Raw genomic sequence first — 18,132 nt, 5'->3', positions numbered from 1 at the left:
CTCTACGAACCGGGTCTAGGTACCCTTGCCCCTGGAGGGGGGAACTGCACCCAGACCCAGGTGGTGTTACCCTTTTCCCTGCGGTGGGGGGAGGCAGACCGCCCTGACTCCGCAGCAGCACGAAGGCCCCACACTCCAGACCACAGTCGGACGGCCAACTCCTCCTCCTAGCCCCCCCGCTCCAGCAGGTCGCAGAGAATGGGGGTGAGAGAAGACTCCAAACCTCCCTCCACCCGCTCATTGTAGTGTTGATGCATGTGTGTTCTAAGGTGCATTTAAAACCCAGGAGGGCATGGAGCTACCTGCCAGAGAGCAGCAGGTAGGCGCATAGTCCCTCCTGCTAGCCCTCAATGTCTACGTGTATTTAAAATTGAGAGGTGGGCAACGGGGGGGGGGATAGCCTCCACTGCACCCTGGTAACATACCCCTACTCCAAGGTCCTGCATGTGTGGGTGGTTGTGGTGGAGCGGGAAGAGGGAGGCAGCTGGAGATGGGGAGGGAAGGAAGGGAGGGGCAAGTGACCCCTCCCTGGGGCCAGCTCCCCCGCTGACCCCAGTAGGCACCCCCATACTCCGCAACCTGCCAGGGAAAGGGGGCCCAGGCCGATCTAGACCGGGGCCCAGTGCAGCAGCACCCCCCGGCCTCACAGAGCCCGGGACAGCCCGCCCGACCCCACCACAGAGAAAACTGCACCCACCCCACCATCCACTCATCTTCCAGACTACATAGAGACAATAAACACCCAGGCTGAGATCTTCCTCCACCTCGCCTGTATCTCCCCCTCCTGCAGAGGGAGCTCCTGAGGAGAGGAAAGCTCCTGCAAGATGTGACAATCTCCCCCACCAGTTGAAGAGCCCCCCAGGTGGCTCGATGCACCGGCGGCACCCCGCTCCAGGGCTGGGCCCCCATGCACCCACCCGCCCACAACCCCGGCAACACACCAACCAGGACCCAAGCCCCCGAGGCCGGGCCCAGGCCCTAGCCCAGAGACGGAGCGCCCCCAGAACCTCACGCCCATCCTGGACCCACCCAGGGGCAGCCAGGCTACCAGGTCAGTAACCCACGTCCGTCAGCACAGACCCTCCCCTAGCCCCGCTGCACGCAGCCGCGAGGAAACAGTCACCTGAGAGCCAACAGAGCCCCTAACCGGACATGACCGCTACCCCGGGTTGAGCCCCCCAAGGAAGATGCCTCCGGCTAATCCTCAATATGATTAGCCAAATGTACTTCCCCAGTCGCCAGGAGCAGCTCCAAAGTTCAGAGTGGAATAGTCTTGGAGCTGAGGAAGAACCAAACCACCGCTGACCAAAGCATCATAATGGAAATGGATTTGTTTATTACTAAAACTACAGAGAGCAGAGAACAGGAGACATTGGAATTTGTCAGTGAAAGCATGTCTGATGGTACCATAGACATGAAATCTAATAAACTTTGATAAATTCAGATTCTCTGAAAACAATTTACTATTTATATTTTAAATGAATAGAATAATAAACATTAAAGTATATATATATATATATATATATATATATATATATAAACACCCAGCACGCCCCTGCGGGCGGTTTATCCTTCAAGCTCGGGTCCTCTACCAGAGGCCTGGGAGCTTGAGGGTCCTGCGCAGTATCTTAGCTGTTCCCAGGACTGCGCTCTTCTGGACAGAGATCTCCGATGTTATTCCCGGGATCTGCTGGAGCCACTCGCCTAGCTTGGGAGTCACCGCACCTAGTGCTCCGATTACCACGGGGACCACCATTACCTTCACCCTCCACATCCTCTCGAGCTCTTCTCTGAGCCCTTGGTATTTCTCCAGCTTCTCGTGTTCCTTCTTCCTGATATTGCTGTCATTCGGAACCGCTACATCGATCACTACGGCCATCTTCTTCTGTTTGTCTACCACCACTATGTCCGGTTGGTTAGCCACCACCATTTTGTCCGTCTGTATCTGGAAGTCCCACAGGATCTTAGCTCGGTCATTCTCCACCACCCTTGGGGGCATCTCCCATTTTGACCTTGGGACTTCCAGGTTATACTCGGCACAGATGTTCCTGTACACTATGCCGGCCACTTGGTTATGGCGTTCCATGTATGCCTTGCCTGCTAGCATCTTGCACCCTGCTGTTATGTGCTGGATTGTCTCTGGGGCATCTTTACACAGCCTGCACCTGGGGTCTTGCCTGGTGTGATAGACCCCAGCCTCTATAGATCTTGTACTCAGAGCTTGTTCTTGTGCTGCCATGATTAGTGCCTCTGTGCTGTCTTTCAGTCCGGCTTTGTCCAGCCACTGGTAGGATTTCTGGATATCAGCCACCTCCTCTATCTGCCGGTGGTACATACCGTGCAGGGGCCTGTCCTTCCATGATGGTTCCTCGTCTCCCTCCTCTCTGTTGGGTTTCTGCTGCCTGAGTTATTCACTGAGCACTCGGTCAGTTGGGGCCATCTTCCCAATGTATTCTTGGATGTTCCTTGTCTCATCCTGGACTGTGGTGCTGACACTCACCAGTCCCCGGCCCCCTTCCTTCCGCTTAGTGTACAGCCTCAGGGTGCTGGACTTGGGGTGAAACCCTCCATGCATGGTAAGGAGCTTTCTTGTCTTTATGTCAGTGGCTTCTATCTCCTCCTTTGGCCAGCCTATTACCCCAGCAGGGTACCTGATCACGGGCAGGGCGTACGTGTTGATGGCCCGGATCTTGTTCTTACCATTCAGCTGACTCCTCAGGACTTGCCTGACCCTCTGCAGGTACTTGGTGGTTGCAGCTTTTCTAGCGGCCTCTTCATGGTTCCCATTTGCCTGCGGGATCCCCAGGTACTTGTAACTGTCCTCTATGTCTGCAATGTTGCCTTCTGGTAGTTCAATCCCCTCAGTTCTGACTACCTTCCCTCTCTTTGATACCATCCGACTACACTTCTCCAGTCCGAACGACATTCCAATGTCATTGCTGTATAGCCTGGTAGTGTGGATCAGTGAATCGATGTCTCGTTCACTCTTGGCATACAGCTTGATGTCATCCATGTACAGGAGGTGGCTGACAACTGCTCCGTTCCGTAGTCGGTATCCGTAGCCAGTCTTGTTAATGATCTCACTGAGGGGGTTCAGGCCTATGCAGAACAGCAGTGGGGACAGAGCATCTCCTTGGTAGATCCCGCACTTGATGGTGACTTGTGCTATGGGCTTGGAGTTGGCCTCTAGTGTTGTACGCCACATCCCCATTGAGTTCCTGATGAAGGCTCTTAGGGTCCCATTGATCTTGTACAATTCTAGGCATTCCAGTATCCAGCTGTGGGGCATTGAGTCATAGGCCTTCTTGTAATCAATCCAGGCAGTGCACAGGTTGGTCAGTCATGAATAGGGGATATATATATATATATATATATATATATATAAATAATGTATTTACAGTTTTATTGTTGAATGCAGACGTTACACATCTCTGCCTGTGAACCAGTAGAAAGCTGGTGCTCAGAGGAAGAGGGCGGGCTTTACTTGGTGTCAGTGACAGAAATGAAAAAAAGCTCAAATAAGTGAGAAGGACGATGAAGGAAACATCTGTGCTGTGTCTGCTCTGTAAGTAGAATCTCTGTGTATGTTTGAATTCTTGTACTTTGACTGTCAGCTCTCCTGATAACTGATGATGGAGGAGAAGACATGAAAAACAAATCAGGCTGAATTCAAGTTCAAATACCACGAGGACCAACTGCAGGTCTGAACTGACTCTTTATCTTTGCTCAGGAGTCGAGGAAACACAGCAGGCAGTGAAAAGATCAAATCATTCACTCATTATATCAACACAGCTGCACAGTGGACACATGACTTTACTGAGTTATTTAAAAGTAGTGGTTAATGTGTGTATACTCAAAGCTTAGTCCTTGTGCATAATAATTACTGTGTTGGTTTTAGATATAAACTAGAGGAGCATCAAAAAATCCAAACTGCGTGAATACTTTTATGTCAGTAACAAAGTTCCTCTGAGAATTTTACATGGTAAATAAGACTGTTATCTGAGTGTCATTTCTCTTTAGTTCTGATCTCACTGCTGAGCTGCACAACAAACCAAGGTCCGTAACCTTCTTCTGTCACAGTTTAAACCTGAGAAATGCTCACTGATATGACCTGATTGGGTTCATGTTTGCCATTTGTGATAGTTTTTAGAAAAAAGTAAACAGATCATCAGTTTTTCATTGTAACCCTCTCAGCTCGTCTGACTGCGAGTCCCAACAGCTCTCAGTTCTTTAAAAGAGACTTTGTGTCTCTGAGCTGTGAGGAGGACGACAGCTCTGCTGGATGGACTCTGAGGAGAAACACAAGCACACGACAGAGGACTCAGTGCAGAGATGGGTGGGGGAAACCAGCTGGTTCTTCGTGTAATATCACTATGATGATGCCTCATGACAGTGGAGTTTACTGGTGTGAGTCCAGAGAGTGTCCCATCAGTAACATGGTTAACCTGACAGTCACTGGTAAGCTGAGTGTGTGGAGTTAGTGTTGATGAAGCTGTGTGTAAATGGATGAAATGCTGTAGTTTGTCTCTGTGTTGAGGTGAATCAGTGATCCTGCAGAGTCCTGTCCTCCCTGTGATGGAGGGAGATGACGTCACTCTGCTCTGTAAAACAAAGACCACTCCCTCCAACCTCCCAGCTGCTTTCTATAAAGATGGCTCCCTCATCAGGAAGCAGCCTACAGGTCACATGACCATCCAGCATGTTTCCAGGTCTGATGAAGGCCTCTACAAGTGTGACATCAGCGGTCATGGAGAGTCTCCATCCAGCTGGATCACTGTCACAGGTGACACACTCACCTGTCTGTGTTTCTGCAGCTTTCAACATTCACAATGTGAAGACGACTTAATGACTGTGTTTGCTTTGTTTTAGAGAGAAACACCACCACACCTCCACCTACATCCACACCTCCTCCTGATTCCACCTCCATCACTCTTCCTCCATCACTCTCTCCTCCTGTTCTCTCTGTGTTGTCATGTGTTGGATCAGTGTGTTTTGTGGTTCTACTGGTGTTACTGGTTCTGTTGGTGAGACGATGTGTTCACAGGAAACCTGAAGGTGAGACTTTTGAATTTTATATGTGGTTATGTAAATCTGTATGCTATACTATTTGTGTATTATCATTTGATGATTTTTTTTTATTGTAATTTCACATTACAATTGTAAAACCATTTAATTTTTCTTTTTCATTTGGACTTTTCACTGTGAAAAATTAAATTTTAATAATTTCACTAGATCGAGATGAAGCTGTGGGAGATGGCATCACAGATGACATCTTGTACAGTGATGTTAAAATATCAAGTCATCAACATCCAAAAAAACAAAACAACGGTAATTTGAGGTCCTTTGTTGGTTATTTATTTGTGTTATTTTGTTATTTTGTGGTATTTTTTCTTTTTTTGGTTGCAAGATTTATTTGTGATTGTTCAACTCCAATTTAAAAAAATACTTTTTATGAAATATGAAGTTCTGATTATATTCATAGATGAATTATGTGAGGGACGATCAAACGCATATAACTGTGCATTGTAATAGAAAAACAAACATTCTATTAAATTGATGCTAAAGTTGAACCCTGTAGTAATTTCGCCAGAGTCCATCTTTGTATGTCATGCCTTTAACGTCACATTTTTTTCATTTGATTTGTTTCCTTTATTCAAATTTATTAAACTCAGTCATTTTGATTATGCTTTTTTAAAGTGTAAAATTTCACTCTGTGCTCATTGAGCATTGCTCTTTACATGCTGCCCTCTGTGTTTGTTGTCTGTGGTTAACACAAGCTAACACCTCTGCAGTCGTACAGTTTCCTGTTTATGACTGTTTTTAAAGTCACCTGCAGGTGTTTCTCTATCAGGCGTTAGAAATAAATAATTCATATTCACATTAAGTAAACTTACTATAGTTTTATTCATAATTTCCTTTTATAATTAGCTTAACTCAGTTTAACATATGTAGCTTTACTCAAAGTTTAAACTTTACTGCTATATATTTATATGATGCCAACATTTTGTGTGTTTTGTTGTGCAGACAGTGATGCAGCAGTAATCTACTCTACAGTGAGAACAGAAGACATCAGTTATGGTCGAATCATCATTAAAGACAAGAAAACCAGATCACAGATGAGAGGTACAGCTGCTCTTATTCGTCTGCTGTCTGTGGCGATATGAGTCTGTCTATCTGACAGCATTTTAAATAACCTGCAGGTGTTTCAGGACAAATTCACGAGTGGAGAAAATAAAGAGTTACAGATGATGACACAGGAATGAGCATCTCATGATCCTGTTTAGAAACTTCTGACTTAAATTGAATAATATTTTTCGGGGTTGACGTAACAAAAGAAAAGAAAACAAAGGAAACAAAAATCAAACAGTTGTTAGACAGATGTTTAACATGTGTCTTGAAGGATGGGGACTGATCGAAGATTGTTTGCTTAGGGGACATTAGATACAAAGCCCAAGTCAGTAAAAATTTAAAGCTGTGGCTAAATTACAAATAATACCACCATCTTTTAATCAGGATTTGATGGTCAGTTGTGTAAACTGCAGAGCTGAGGTTTTATACATTAGACTCAATCGATAACATACAGGCAGATGTCTTTCTTTGCAAAATAAAATAAAGATATTCAATAAATTCTCATCACTGACTTCTCCTGAACAAATAAGTGAGCATAAACAACTCGCATATTCCAAACTGTGAAACCTGCCCAAATCTAGTCACTGGTTAATTGTTTGTGTTTTGTTAATTTGTTTTCACCTTTACCCTTTGATTGTTTCTATTGTCCATTTCTTTACTATAATTCCTGTCCTCAAATATTTGTTAAATACTATCATAGTAGGTTAAGGACTTGCCTTCATGCACCCATGGGTCAGGACTCTGACCTAGCTTCAATTGTTTTGACTCCACCTTTCTCACAAACAACTCAGAGTGAGCTGCTGAAAACACAAAGACATCCACCACATACTCTTTTCTTGATGTTTCTTTAGTCTGAGACAGTCTCCCGTAAGAGTACACCTCACACTGCTTCCTCTTGGAGAGAGGACAAATAGGACACATCTGCAGTTTCCCTTGTGCCACACTTGGCCTTTACTAATAACATCGACTCAGCCACAGTTCTGTTTTATAGAGATGTCAGGTGTGTTATAACTTTTCACAGTGCTACAACTGAACAGATTAGGCTCACATGTGTCTGCTTTATCTCTACAGCGTATCTTTAGTCCTGCACCCCCCTCCTGGTCATGATGGCCGCCCCTCCTTGAGCCTGGTTCTACCGAAGGTTTCTTCCTGTTAAAAGGGAGTTTTTCCTTCCAGGGTTTTTATTTAACAATAAAAAACTCCTCGATGCGACTGTTGTTAATAAAACTGAATTCAGTTACACTGCTTTCTTGCTTTGGTGCACACAGTTTGTTAACAGGTTGAAAGTGCTGTTAATATGAAGTGTATAAAGAGACAACTTCACTACAATGAATTTTTTAACTACTTAAAATGTTCTGCATGTAAAACCACAGCAGCTCCTTCCTGTAGTCTGAAGCTGATGACACTTCTCTGTTCTGGTTTGGCCAAGCACAGAGTTCATATCGTGAGAACTTGCCCTGTGGTGAAGCATCAGTTTGCACTGAAAAAGGTGTCAGATCTGTGGTCGTGCACCCTCAACTAGTTAGGGTAGCTGTTGTTTCTCAGCAGAAGTGTTGAGAAATGCAAAGACCATGAAAAGCTTCAGCCATTTACAAAAGTTACATACATGTGTTAATCTTTGCACAGTCCTTTTAGTTGCACTCTAACTGCTCTGTACTGTGTCTAAAGCTTGATACCCCAGTTTTGATCAAAATGAGGTGCTGGGTTTGATGTAAAGTAGATGCCAAAAATGTTCTAATATTTGCAGAGATCAAATACTAACTTTAATATTAGGCACACTTTTAAAGATTGACCCAGACAACTCAGGAACTCAACATTTCCTGAAATGTCACTCATATTAAAATATAGAAAAAAAAATCCTGTTTAATAATATACACAAAAAATAAAAAAGCCTTTCTAATTAGTATTACATAAATCAAAAGTTATATTTTCACAGTTGTTCATTAACTCAGACAGCCATGTCCTAAAGAGACCGATTTCAGACCAGTGTACAGGCTACAAGGTTAATTAAATCAAATATGTCATGATATCTATGTGACTTAAGACTTAAATCTAGTATTTTAACCTCCTAGGACCTGCCGTCCACATCTGTGGACATCACATTTTGGGTTATTTATACCAAAATACTCAATTTTGCTCTACATGGGCCTGATATCCACTTACGAGGACATTATACTGCTACTGTTCTATCGAAATTTTAAACGAATATCGTCATATGTGGCTCTCATTATTCTTAGAAACAAAAATTAGGTAAAAAAAAATCTGGTAATTCTTTGTTTTTACATTCATCACGTCCCAATCAGCCCAAATATGAAAGAGAAATTAAAAATGCATGCTGTGGAAGAGTTCGAGTCTACATATCACGCAATCGTCACACTAAATAAACTCACATGTGAGCCCACTTTCACCCTCATACTTGTTCAAAATGTTGTGGGCCAGTTAGTTGCTCACTCTGACACAGTTGTGAAGCACCTCGCTTCACTCAGATGCTTCACCACTGCTCACTGTTACTGCTTCACTGTTTCACATGGGAGCTGGAGCTGTTCATGGTGAGAGGTCGGCTACACCAGTTTATCACAGGACATTTAGAAATGTGACTAAATCTTTCAACAAAGTCGCCAAGAACTAGAAAGCTTGTAATCATTTTTCCTGTTGTTGTTTGTGTTCAGACTTTAAACCAGAGCCAGACGCCATCTACTCTTTACTGAAGTAGTCCACCAGTCCAACCACTGCTGTCCTCCTGCTGGTCTCTAACTGGTCCCCCCAGCACCTGAGACCAGAGCACATCCATATATTGATTTTCCATGGATTTAGATTAAAATGATTCAAAAATTCAAATACCATATGAGGATTTTATCTAAGTAAGTTTTAAATGTATTTTGCTGCAGTGAAAAACAATATAAATATGTTAATGTGTTTCATGGACACAGTAGGTTCACTCTTTATATTTTAAGTATGATTCAAGCACCTTGTTCTTGTTCCCTCAGCAACTATTTAATTTCTCTGCGTGAATAATAAACCTTTGCTCTCACTTATTTTCCTCGTGTGGTTCTGTGGGTTTCACCGAGATGTCTGATGGAAAATCTGACTTGGTCGTGGCTAACCGACCCACATATCTTTTCATTGCAGAAAAGAAGACAAGCATTAAACCACAGCAGCAGAAACTATTCAACGGCTTTAAATAATGCAGCAAAGCTTCATCTCAGACAGAGAGATTTTACTTTGATGTTTTACAGTAAGTCACACTGAAACCAGCAGGCAGCTGCTGACATGGCTTTTTAAACATTTATTATTTAAACTGGTCAAATAAAAACAAAACATCTTGAAAAGTCTTTGGTAATAATTAATATAAATTTATTTTATTTTGTTAACCTTACTGAGTGTTCATTTATTGTTACTCCACCTGGGAAACATTTGCAGTGTCACACTCAGAGCTTTAACATAAAGAGCTGAAGTGTTTAGAGATGAACTACAAACTGATGAACATGTGACTCAGACTGGACTGGCTCATCTCCTGAACCAGCTCAGAGACCCTCCTGTTACACCTCAGTGAGTTACAGCAGAAATGATTGATGCCAACGCTGCTATTGATATTAGATTGATACTAGAATGATAGCATAGTGCTAGTCCATAAGTTCAGTATATAGCACACTTAGAAGTGTTCAGTAAATATGTTTTAATGAAAAAAAAAAAAACATAGCGAGTCTGGGCCTGAGTCCATTCAGCTTGTGATATTCCAGCTGTTGATCAGCACCATGGACAGCACTCACACACACTGATATTCAAGCTTATGTTTTAAACTCACACCATCTTCTTCAACTAGACCAGCACTGGCTTAAAATAGATTGTGAGTTGCCAAAGTAACATAAAGCAAGTAACCTTTAAATATGTAATATGATTAGCAAAGAGTATTTTACAACTTAAATGTTTCTGTAAATAGATTGTATTTGAGCCCTGGAACAGACTGGAGACCTGTCCAGGGTGTACCCGCCCTCTCGCCCTAAGACAGTTGGGATAGGCTCCACCCCCCACGACCCTGAAAAATGGATGGATGGATGATTGGATTGTATATGCCATCTTATATACACATATTTAAATGAAGGGAATCTTTATCAACAGTGACATCAAACACAACTTTTTCATTCAATACAGTGTGTTTATACTTAATAAAAAGTTATCATCTTAATGTCTTTTAATCAAACTATGACAGCATCACTGATGATCTGCTTGTATCCATATTAGTAAGTAAAGTCCAACATCTCCCTCTAGTGGTCATATATAAACCATGTGTGAGGATGGTGTTAATGTAAAATGTGAATGTGTCACCAAGTTCCTCAAACGCAAACGTGTTGAAGACTTCAATGGCTTGAGGACCAGGTACCGTGAGCAGCAATGCAATTTTCCTGGCATCTGGTTTGGAGTCCAGTCCCATGGCCGCCATATACAGCTCACACTGCTGCTTAAAACACCACCAGTTGCTGTCCACTTTCCCCACCAGTTTCAGTCTTTCCGGTGGCTTCAAACTTTCCATCTTAAACAGAACTTTGAACTGCTATTGCTTCCACTCTGTCACTTTTACTCCTGGTACCATGTGTTGTCTTCGTAGCGTTTGTTCAAAATAACACAGCATCCACTTATGCTTTGCGAGATACTGCCCCAAACATTTTATTAACACCATTCTTATGTCCTGGAGGCATTCATGAACTTTCTTAAATACAGTGCCCCCTGCTGGTCAACCTTATCATTACATTAACATCTACATATCAACACAGTGACCATCTAACATGACTGGTTAGTTTGCGTTTAAAGTCCAACATCTCCCTCTAGTGGCCACATATAAACCATGTGTGAGGATGGTGTTAATGTAAAATGTGAGTCATAGTGTTCCAGTCAGTCATCAGTGTGTCTCTGCACAGCTGTAATTAAAATGTGTTCAGAGGGCCTCAGTGTCTGAATGGTTCCAGTTCAGCTCCATAACAGCAGCGTCCCTGGTTTGATTCCTGTGTTTCAGCTCATATCTGCCTCTCTCACTGAGGGGGACGTCCACACACACACACACACACACACACACACACACACACACACACACACACACACACACACACACACACACACACACACACACACACACAGACACCTCACTGTCCTTGAACCAATAGAAAGCTGGTGCTCAGAGGAAGAGGGCGGGCTTTACTTGGTGTCAGTGACAGAAATGAAAAAAAGCTCAAATGAGTGAGAAGGACGATGAAGGAAACATCTGTGCTGTGTCTGCTCTGTAAGTAGAATCTCTGTGTTTGTTTGAATTCTTGTACTTTGACTGTCTGCTCTCCTGATAACTGATGATGGAGGAGAAGACATGAAAAACAAATCAGGCTGAATTCAAGTTCAAACACCACGAGGACCAACTGCAGGTCTGAACTGACTCTTTATCTTTGCTCAGGAGTCGAGGAAACACAGCAGGCAGTGAAAAGATCAAATCATTCACTCATTATATCAACACAGCTTGAAAGTCAACACATGACTTCATGGAATTTACTTTTTTCAATCTTTTGTTGTCCAAACCTTATTGAAACATGTTACTGACATTAAATAAAAAACGAGCTCATAAATCTATAATACACAGACGAGTTTGTGGTTCTGTCAGCTGTTTGTGTGGGGTTGTTCTTTATTGTAGCCAAAAAACAAACAAACAAAAGAAAACCCACAGAAAATGGGAAACTGCAAATATTCAGTTCATAACACATTAATCCTACAAAATGAAAGAGAGTTAATAACATGCTTTGTTGTGTGATGACATTTTAAGTTCATGGTTAAAATATCAAGCATATAAGAGTGTATTTATTTAACTTTATTATTTATTTTGTTAAAAAAAATAAAGGTGCTAAAAATAAACATGTTACTTGCAGTTTTGTCCCAGTAGAAGTGAACTAGACACAAGTTTAGACGTTTTTGTGTCAGAGCAGTCAAAGGGAGACAATCAGAGGAGCTTACGCAAAAGAGAGTGGACTCCTGTAGCTGAACTATTAGACACTGCAAAGCAGCGAATGTCGACCTGAACGCTGCTGCACTGAAGTTTGCTGCTTGTTGATAAAATGAGTGGCTATTTGGCAGAGTGAGCAGACTTTGAACAGCTAGTACAGCTAGTAAACTAGCTTCAAGATAGTTGCTCTCTCAGGACATTTCTTGGCCTGAATGGTTCGGGTACTACCCATGTATTCTGCAGTTGTTCCTGAGACTTTCTGCTCTGCTTCGGAGTTGAGGCCAGGTTACTGGAGTCCCCTCAACCTGACACCAGACTTTCCAAAGTACCACCCTGTTTTATTTTGTTTACTCCAGATGGAGCGAAGCAACCATAAGGTTTTGGGTCATAATGATCTCCAGCTCCTTTTCTGTTATATTGTTTTCTCAGCTTAAAATAAGTGGGAACATTTCAGTTGATCAACAAGAGAGAAGTGGACTTTAATTTTGTATATTACCTGTAACGTGAGGGTTTGCTATGTGGTTTGGAATCACTCTGAATGATTAGAAACAGCAAGATGGAGACGGATAACTTTTTTAGAAGCCTCATTGCACTCAGCACACAGCAACAACAACCCAACACTTCCTGTTTACCACCCTCATGAATACTTGACTGGCCTCTCAGAAGCTATACTCGGATCAATGCAGGGAAAACAACTAGGTAGATATAACACATACTTATTACTGCTTTGAACATGCATATGTAAACATAACATGTAAATATCAAAACACGTAACTACCAAAGGGGCACATAACCAACTCTATAAATGTTATAGAATAGGATAGAATAGAATAGAATAGAATACTTTATTTGTCAATTTCTTCAACTGTACTTGCCATACAAAGGAATTGAAATTACGTTTCACACTGTCCCATGCGTAGACATTGACAACAATAAGGTGCAGATGCACAACAAAAACAGCCCTAACAATAAGGTAATAAATAGTAATATAATAATATAAATAGTGCTAAAAGAAATACTAAAAATATATAGCAGCAGGTGTGTGCAATTGCAATGCAGAGGTAGTTGTTTCCAGTCAGGAATGTTTTCCAGTTCTTGGTTCAGAGAGTGTTTCCTTGTTGGTGAGTGTGCGTTGGGGGGGGGGGGGGGGGGGGGGGGGGGGTAGAGTCCAATCTGTCTTCCTATACTTCTGCCAATCTGGTGATTCTGCTGGCTGGGAGCCAGGAGGGAAGAGAGTTCAGCAGTCTGACAGCCTGGTGGATGAAGCTGTTGGTGAGCCTGGTAGTGCGGGAGCGGAGACTTCTGTATCTCATTCCAGAGGGCAGGAGGCTGAACAGACAGTGCGCGGGGTGGGTTGCATCGTTGACAATTGTGATGGCTTTGCGGGTGAGGCGAGTGGTGTCTTGCAGGGAGGGGAGTGGTACACCAACTATCCTCTCAGCTGTTCTCACAATGCGTTGTAGATCTTTCCTGTTATAGTCAGTGCAGCTACCGCCCCACACAGTGATGCAGCTGGAGAGGATACTTTCAATAGTTCCTCTGTAGAATGTAGTCAGGATGGGTGGTGGAGCACTTGCCCGCTTGAGTTTGCGCAGGAAGTAGAGGCGCTGTTGTGCTTTCTTGGCCAGTGATGCAGTGTTGGTGGTCCAAGAGAGATCCTCACTGATGTGCACCCCCAGGAACTTGGTGCTGCTCACCCTCTCCACCGCAGCGCCGTCGATGGTCAATGGGGGGTGACAGGTGTGGCCTCTCTGGAAGTTGTCTCTACACCACGTGGTCAGGAGCTCAACCTCTTTCCTGTAGTGGGTCTCATCGCCCTTGGTGATGAGCCCCACCAGCGTTGTGTCGTCCGCAAACTTCACAAGGTGGTTGGAGCTGTAGGTTGGTGTGCAGTCATGTGTCAACAGGGTGAAGAGCAGAGGACTGAGCAAACAGCCTTGTCGAGCCCCGTGCTCAGGGTGATGCTGTTTGAGACCTTGTTGCCCACACGCACCGCTTGAGGCCTCTGGCTGAGGAAATCCAGCAGCCAGTTGCAGAGGGAGGTGCTGAGGCCCAGTCTGTCCAGTTTACAGATGAGTTGTTGTGGTATTATGGTGTTGAATGCTGAGCTAAAGTCTATGAACAGCATTCTCACATATGAGTCTTTCTTGTCCAGATGAGTTAGGGCTGGGTGGAGGGCAGAGCAGATTGCATCCTCTGTGGATCGTTTCGCTCTGTATGCGAACTGGTGTGGGTCCAGGGTGGGAGGTAGGGTGGATTTGATGTGTGACATGACTAGTCGTTCAAAGCACTTCATAACAATGGGTGTCAGTGCCACGGGGCGGTAGTCATTGAAACAGGCTGGGGATGCTTTCTTTGGCACAGGTATGATGGTGGCAGTCTTGAAGCATGATGGGACAGTGGCTTGCCTCAGGGAGGTGTTAAAGATGTCTGTGAAGACATTCTTCAGCTCCTCTGCGCAGTCTTTCAGCACTCTACCAGGGATGTTATCTGGACCCGCTGCTTTCCGGGCATTGATGGTGATGAGTGTCCTCTTCATGCTGGCAGCAGACAGGCACAGAGGCTGGTCGTGTGGAGGTGGTGGTGTTTTCTGTGGGCGTGTGTTGTTCTGTGCTTCAAATCGTGCAAAGAAGCTGTTCAGGTTGTTGAGCAGAGTGGTGTCGCTCTCACAGCTACGCGCTACAGGCTTGTAGTCTGTAATAGCCTGGATGCCTTGCCATAGGCTTCTTGCGTCCTTGCTATCATTGAAGTGGGAGGTTATCTTTATAAATGTTATAAAGTTACATTTAAAGTTGCATTTAAATTTGCTGCTACACTGTACAATACATATAATAATATTTATATTGTAATATCAGTTAACAGACACATTCAAGTTTAAATACTGTGTATTCATTGTGTTCATGGTGTGTAGTATTTCTATAAAGTCAAGTAACCAGAACTCAGAACAGAAGATGTCAGGAACAGCTGCAGAATATATGGGTTGTGCCCGGGGCACTCAGCCCAGGAGCTATAAGTAGTTCATATGTCGGTCTCATCATTGACCCTAGGGAATTTTGATTTTCTGGGGGTAATTTAAGTTACACCATCTTGAGTTTAAATACATACTGTATTAAGAGAAAAGAACCCAGGGCCCCGGTCTACATCAGTATAATATATGATAGATTGGCTACATTATGCTCACCTCAAATCAACCTGAGTGTCATTTCTCTTTAGTTCTGATCTCACTGCTGAGCTGCACAACAAACCAAGGTCAGTAACCTTCTTCTGTCACACATGAAACTCTAGGCTCTTGGCTCTTGACAGATTCAGTCACATCTTTTCTCCCTCCCGCTCATCTTATCTTCCCTGTTTGCGCTACTCATGTCCTTGTCTTGTCTACTCTAACCCTCAGAGAGTCTCTCTCTTGTTCTCTAAACCCTAAAAAATATGGATTATATCAACTGGTCTCTGAACGCGATTGACACCTTTTTATGGACGACAAGCCTGAGTTTGGGAGAGCCCAATTGTCCTGGTGGGATGTTTTCTGCCGGATACACGATGGACGGGTGGCAGCACTGGCGTGTGCCTGGTGGGACTGTCAATTTAGGACATAGAAGGTGTATACCTATTCTGAACCGTGATAACAGGGTTCTTGCTGATCGGAGCTGGCTCGGCCCTGGCTTACTGAATATTAAAGAAAGCTCTTATGGCTGTTCAAAACCCCACAAGGCTAGCCGCTATGATTGAAGCGATGGGGAGGGCCATGAGCACGTAGACGGTGCTTATGGAACATAAAATGGAAAGATCTTGGAGAAGCTCACGACATCTGACACTTTACACTTTGACGTGAAGGTTTCTACTTCCTCTTGGAGAGAGGACAAATAGGACACATCTGCAGTTTCCCTTGTGCCACACTTGGCCTTTACTAATAACATCGACTCAGCCACAGTTCTGTTTTATAGAGATGTAAGGTGTGTTATAACTTTTCACAGTGCTACACCTGAACAGATTAGGCTCACATGTGTCTGCTTTATCTCTACAGCGTGTCCTTAACAATGTCTTCCTCCCCTCACTCCAACCAGTCACAGGTGATGGCTGCCCTCCCTGTGCCTGGTTCTGCTGAAGTTTTCTTCTTGTCAAAAGGGAGTTTGTCCTTTTTAACTACCTAAAAATGTTCTGCATGTAAAACCACAGCAGCTCCTTCCTGTAGTCTGAAGCTGATGACACTTCTCTGTTCTGGTTTGGCCAAGCACAGAGTTCATATCGTGAGAACTTGCCCTGTGGTGAAGCATCAGTTTGCACTGAAAAAGGTGCCAGATCTGTGGTTGTGCACCTTCAACTAGTTAGGGTAGCTGTTGTTTCTCAGCAGAAGTGTTGAGAAATGCAAAGACCATGAAAAGCTTCAGCTATTTACAAAAGTTACATACATGTGTTAATCTTCACAGTCTTTTTAGCTGCGCTCTAAATGCTCTGTACTGCTTGGTACACCAGTTTTGATCGAACTAGGTTGAGTGGTGGGTTAAATGAAAAGCAGAAAACCCAAAAAAATCTGTTGTCGTGCACCTTCAACTAGTTACAGCAGTTGTTGTTTCTCAGTAGCAGTGTTAGGAAAGAAGACTGAAAAGCAAACGCTAGTTACAAAAGTTACATACATATGTTAATCTTTGCATCTTTGTATTTTTATCTGTGGTCTAACTGCTCTATACTGTCTCCAAAACCTAGTACCCCAGTTTTGACCAAACTAGCTTTAGTGTTGGATTCAATGTAAAGCAGATACCACAAATGTTCTGTTGTTTGCCGTGATCTTATAACAATTTTAATATTAACCACACTGGCTGAACCTTTATTGAAATTTAACTCAGATTATAAATGTACAAAAATCAACCTGTTAAATAATATACCCAAACAAATAATTTGTCTTTATAAAATAGTCAATACCTTTTAAAATAATATTACATAAAGATTTTAACTTGCTGATTAACTCAGATAATCAGGACAGAGTTAAATTTTACATGTCCATCGCCTGAGAAATTTAACTACACCTGAAGTCAATGCACCCCACAACGACTTGAACTGGTGTGTTTGTGTCCACGCTTTCTAGCTGCCTTTGCAACCCAGTATCATGACTAAATGTGAAATAGACATGCTAGTCCACTGTATCCATTTCACGCTTTGCCTTTTCGAAACATGAAATGGACATGCATGCAGAAGTTACCAGCAGTGAAGATGGTTTATTTAAAGCGATGAAGTCAGGTAGGGACCTTGATAACTGGAAACAATTAAGTTAGGAGGATAATATGTATATACATGTAAATGTGTTATAATGTCTGTTTTCATGATTATTTTTGTACTGGCTTGAAATGAAATGCCTACCTCTGCTGTTACAGCAACTTACTGGAACTTCAGCATGGGTGTACATTTCACATTTTGAAGAGGCAAAGTGTGAAATGTACATGGTAGCAGGTACCAGCCTGACTATTACATGGTTTGCCATGATATTGGATCACCCCAGGTTCTTGTCTCTTTAACAGCAATCAGTATACCAAAAACACACACGCTCTCAAATAGGTGTGTTCAGAGTGAGGCAGCTTGGCCAATTGCGTGATCTTTAAAACTTTAAAACTATTAATGTCATATCTCTCTTAGCTTCTTATAATCTATTTAATAATCCAAGGAATAAAATGGGAAAATAGTGCAAAATGGTGGTATTTATTTACCACAAATAAACAACACACCACAAAAGAAAACAACAATAATATGTAGGTGGTTTACTCTAAGGGAAAAGACTAGATCAAATATAACCGCTAGTAAACCAGCAATGCTAAATAGCTTAACAAAATAGTTTACCTAAGCTAGGAGATGATGCATCCCCAGACACACAACAAAAACCCTTCCCATTCAGCCAGGTGGTAATAAATCAGTGGAGCAGGAGGGATTACTTAAACATTAAACACATTTACATTTGTCAGCTCACGTGAACACAAAGAAAATAATTAAACTAACCTGTTGCAGCCTCAGCAGAAGATGCTTGAGTATTTTGACAG

The 18,132-nt window shown here is 43.0% G+C and overlaps 2 protein-coding genes across 2 annotated transcripts in view; both read left to right on the top strand.

The window, feature by feature from the left end:
• The window catches only part of LOC146673331 (high affinity immunoglobulin gamma Fc receptor I-like), a 118,609-nt gene that overhangs the window by 30,672 nt on the left and 69,805 nt on the right, over positions 1–18,132 (top strand). Inside the window, exon 6 of the mRNA XM_085401903.1 lies at positions 4,872–5,055. Coding sequence (XP_085258029.1) covers positions 4,872–5,055 — 184 coding nt within the window. The remainder of the gene's footprint in view (positions 1–4,871; positions 5,056–18,132) is intronic.
• LOC146673332 (uncharacterized) overlaps positions 1–18,132 on the top strand; it is a 193,268-nt gene that overhangs the window by 162,426 nt on the left and 12,710 nt on the right. The window lies entirely within an intron of this gene.

The sequence above is a fragment of the Rhamphochromis longiceps genome, linkage group LG3 (genome assembly GCF_057381845.1).
Source record: "Rhamphochromis longiceps isolate RC_006_pf linkage group LG3, R_longiceps_female_GT1.1, whole genome shotgun sequence".
Lineage (NCBI taxonomy): Eukaryota > Metazoa > Chordata > Actinopteri > Cichliformes > Cichlidae > Rhamphochromis > Rhamphochromis longiceps.
Note: the sequence above shows the minus strand (reverse complement) of the source record. Positions and strands in the feature narration are given on the sequence as shown.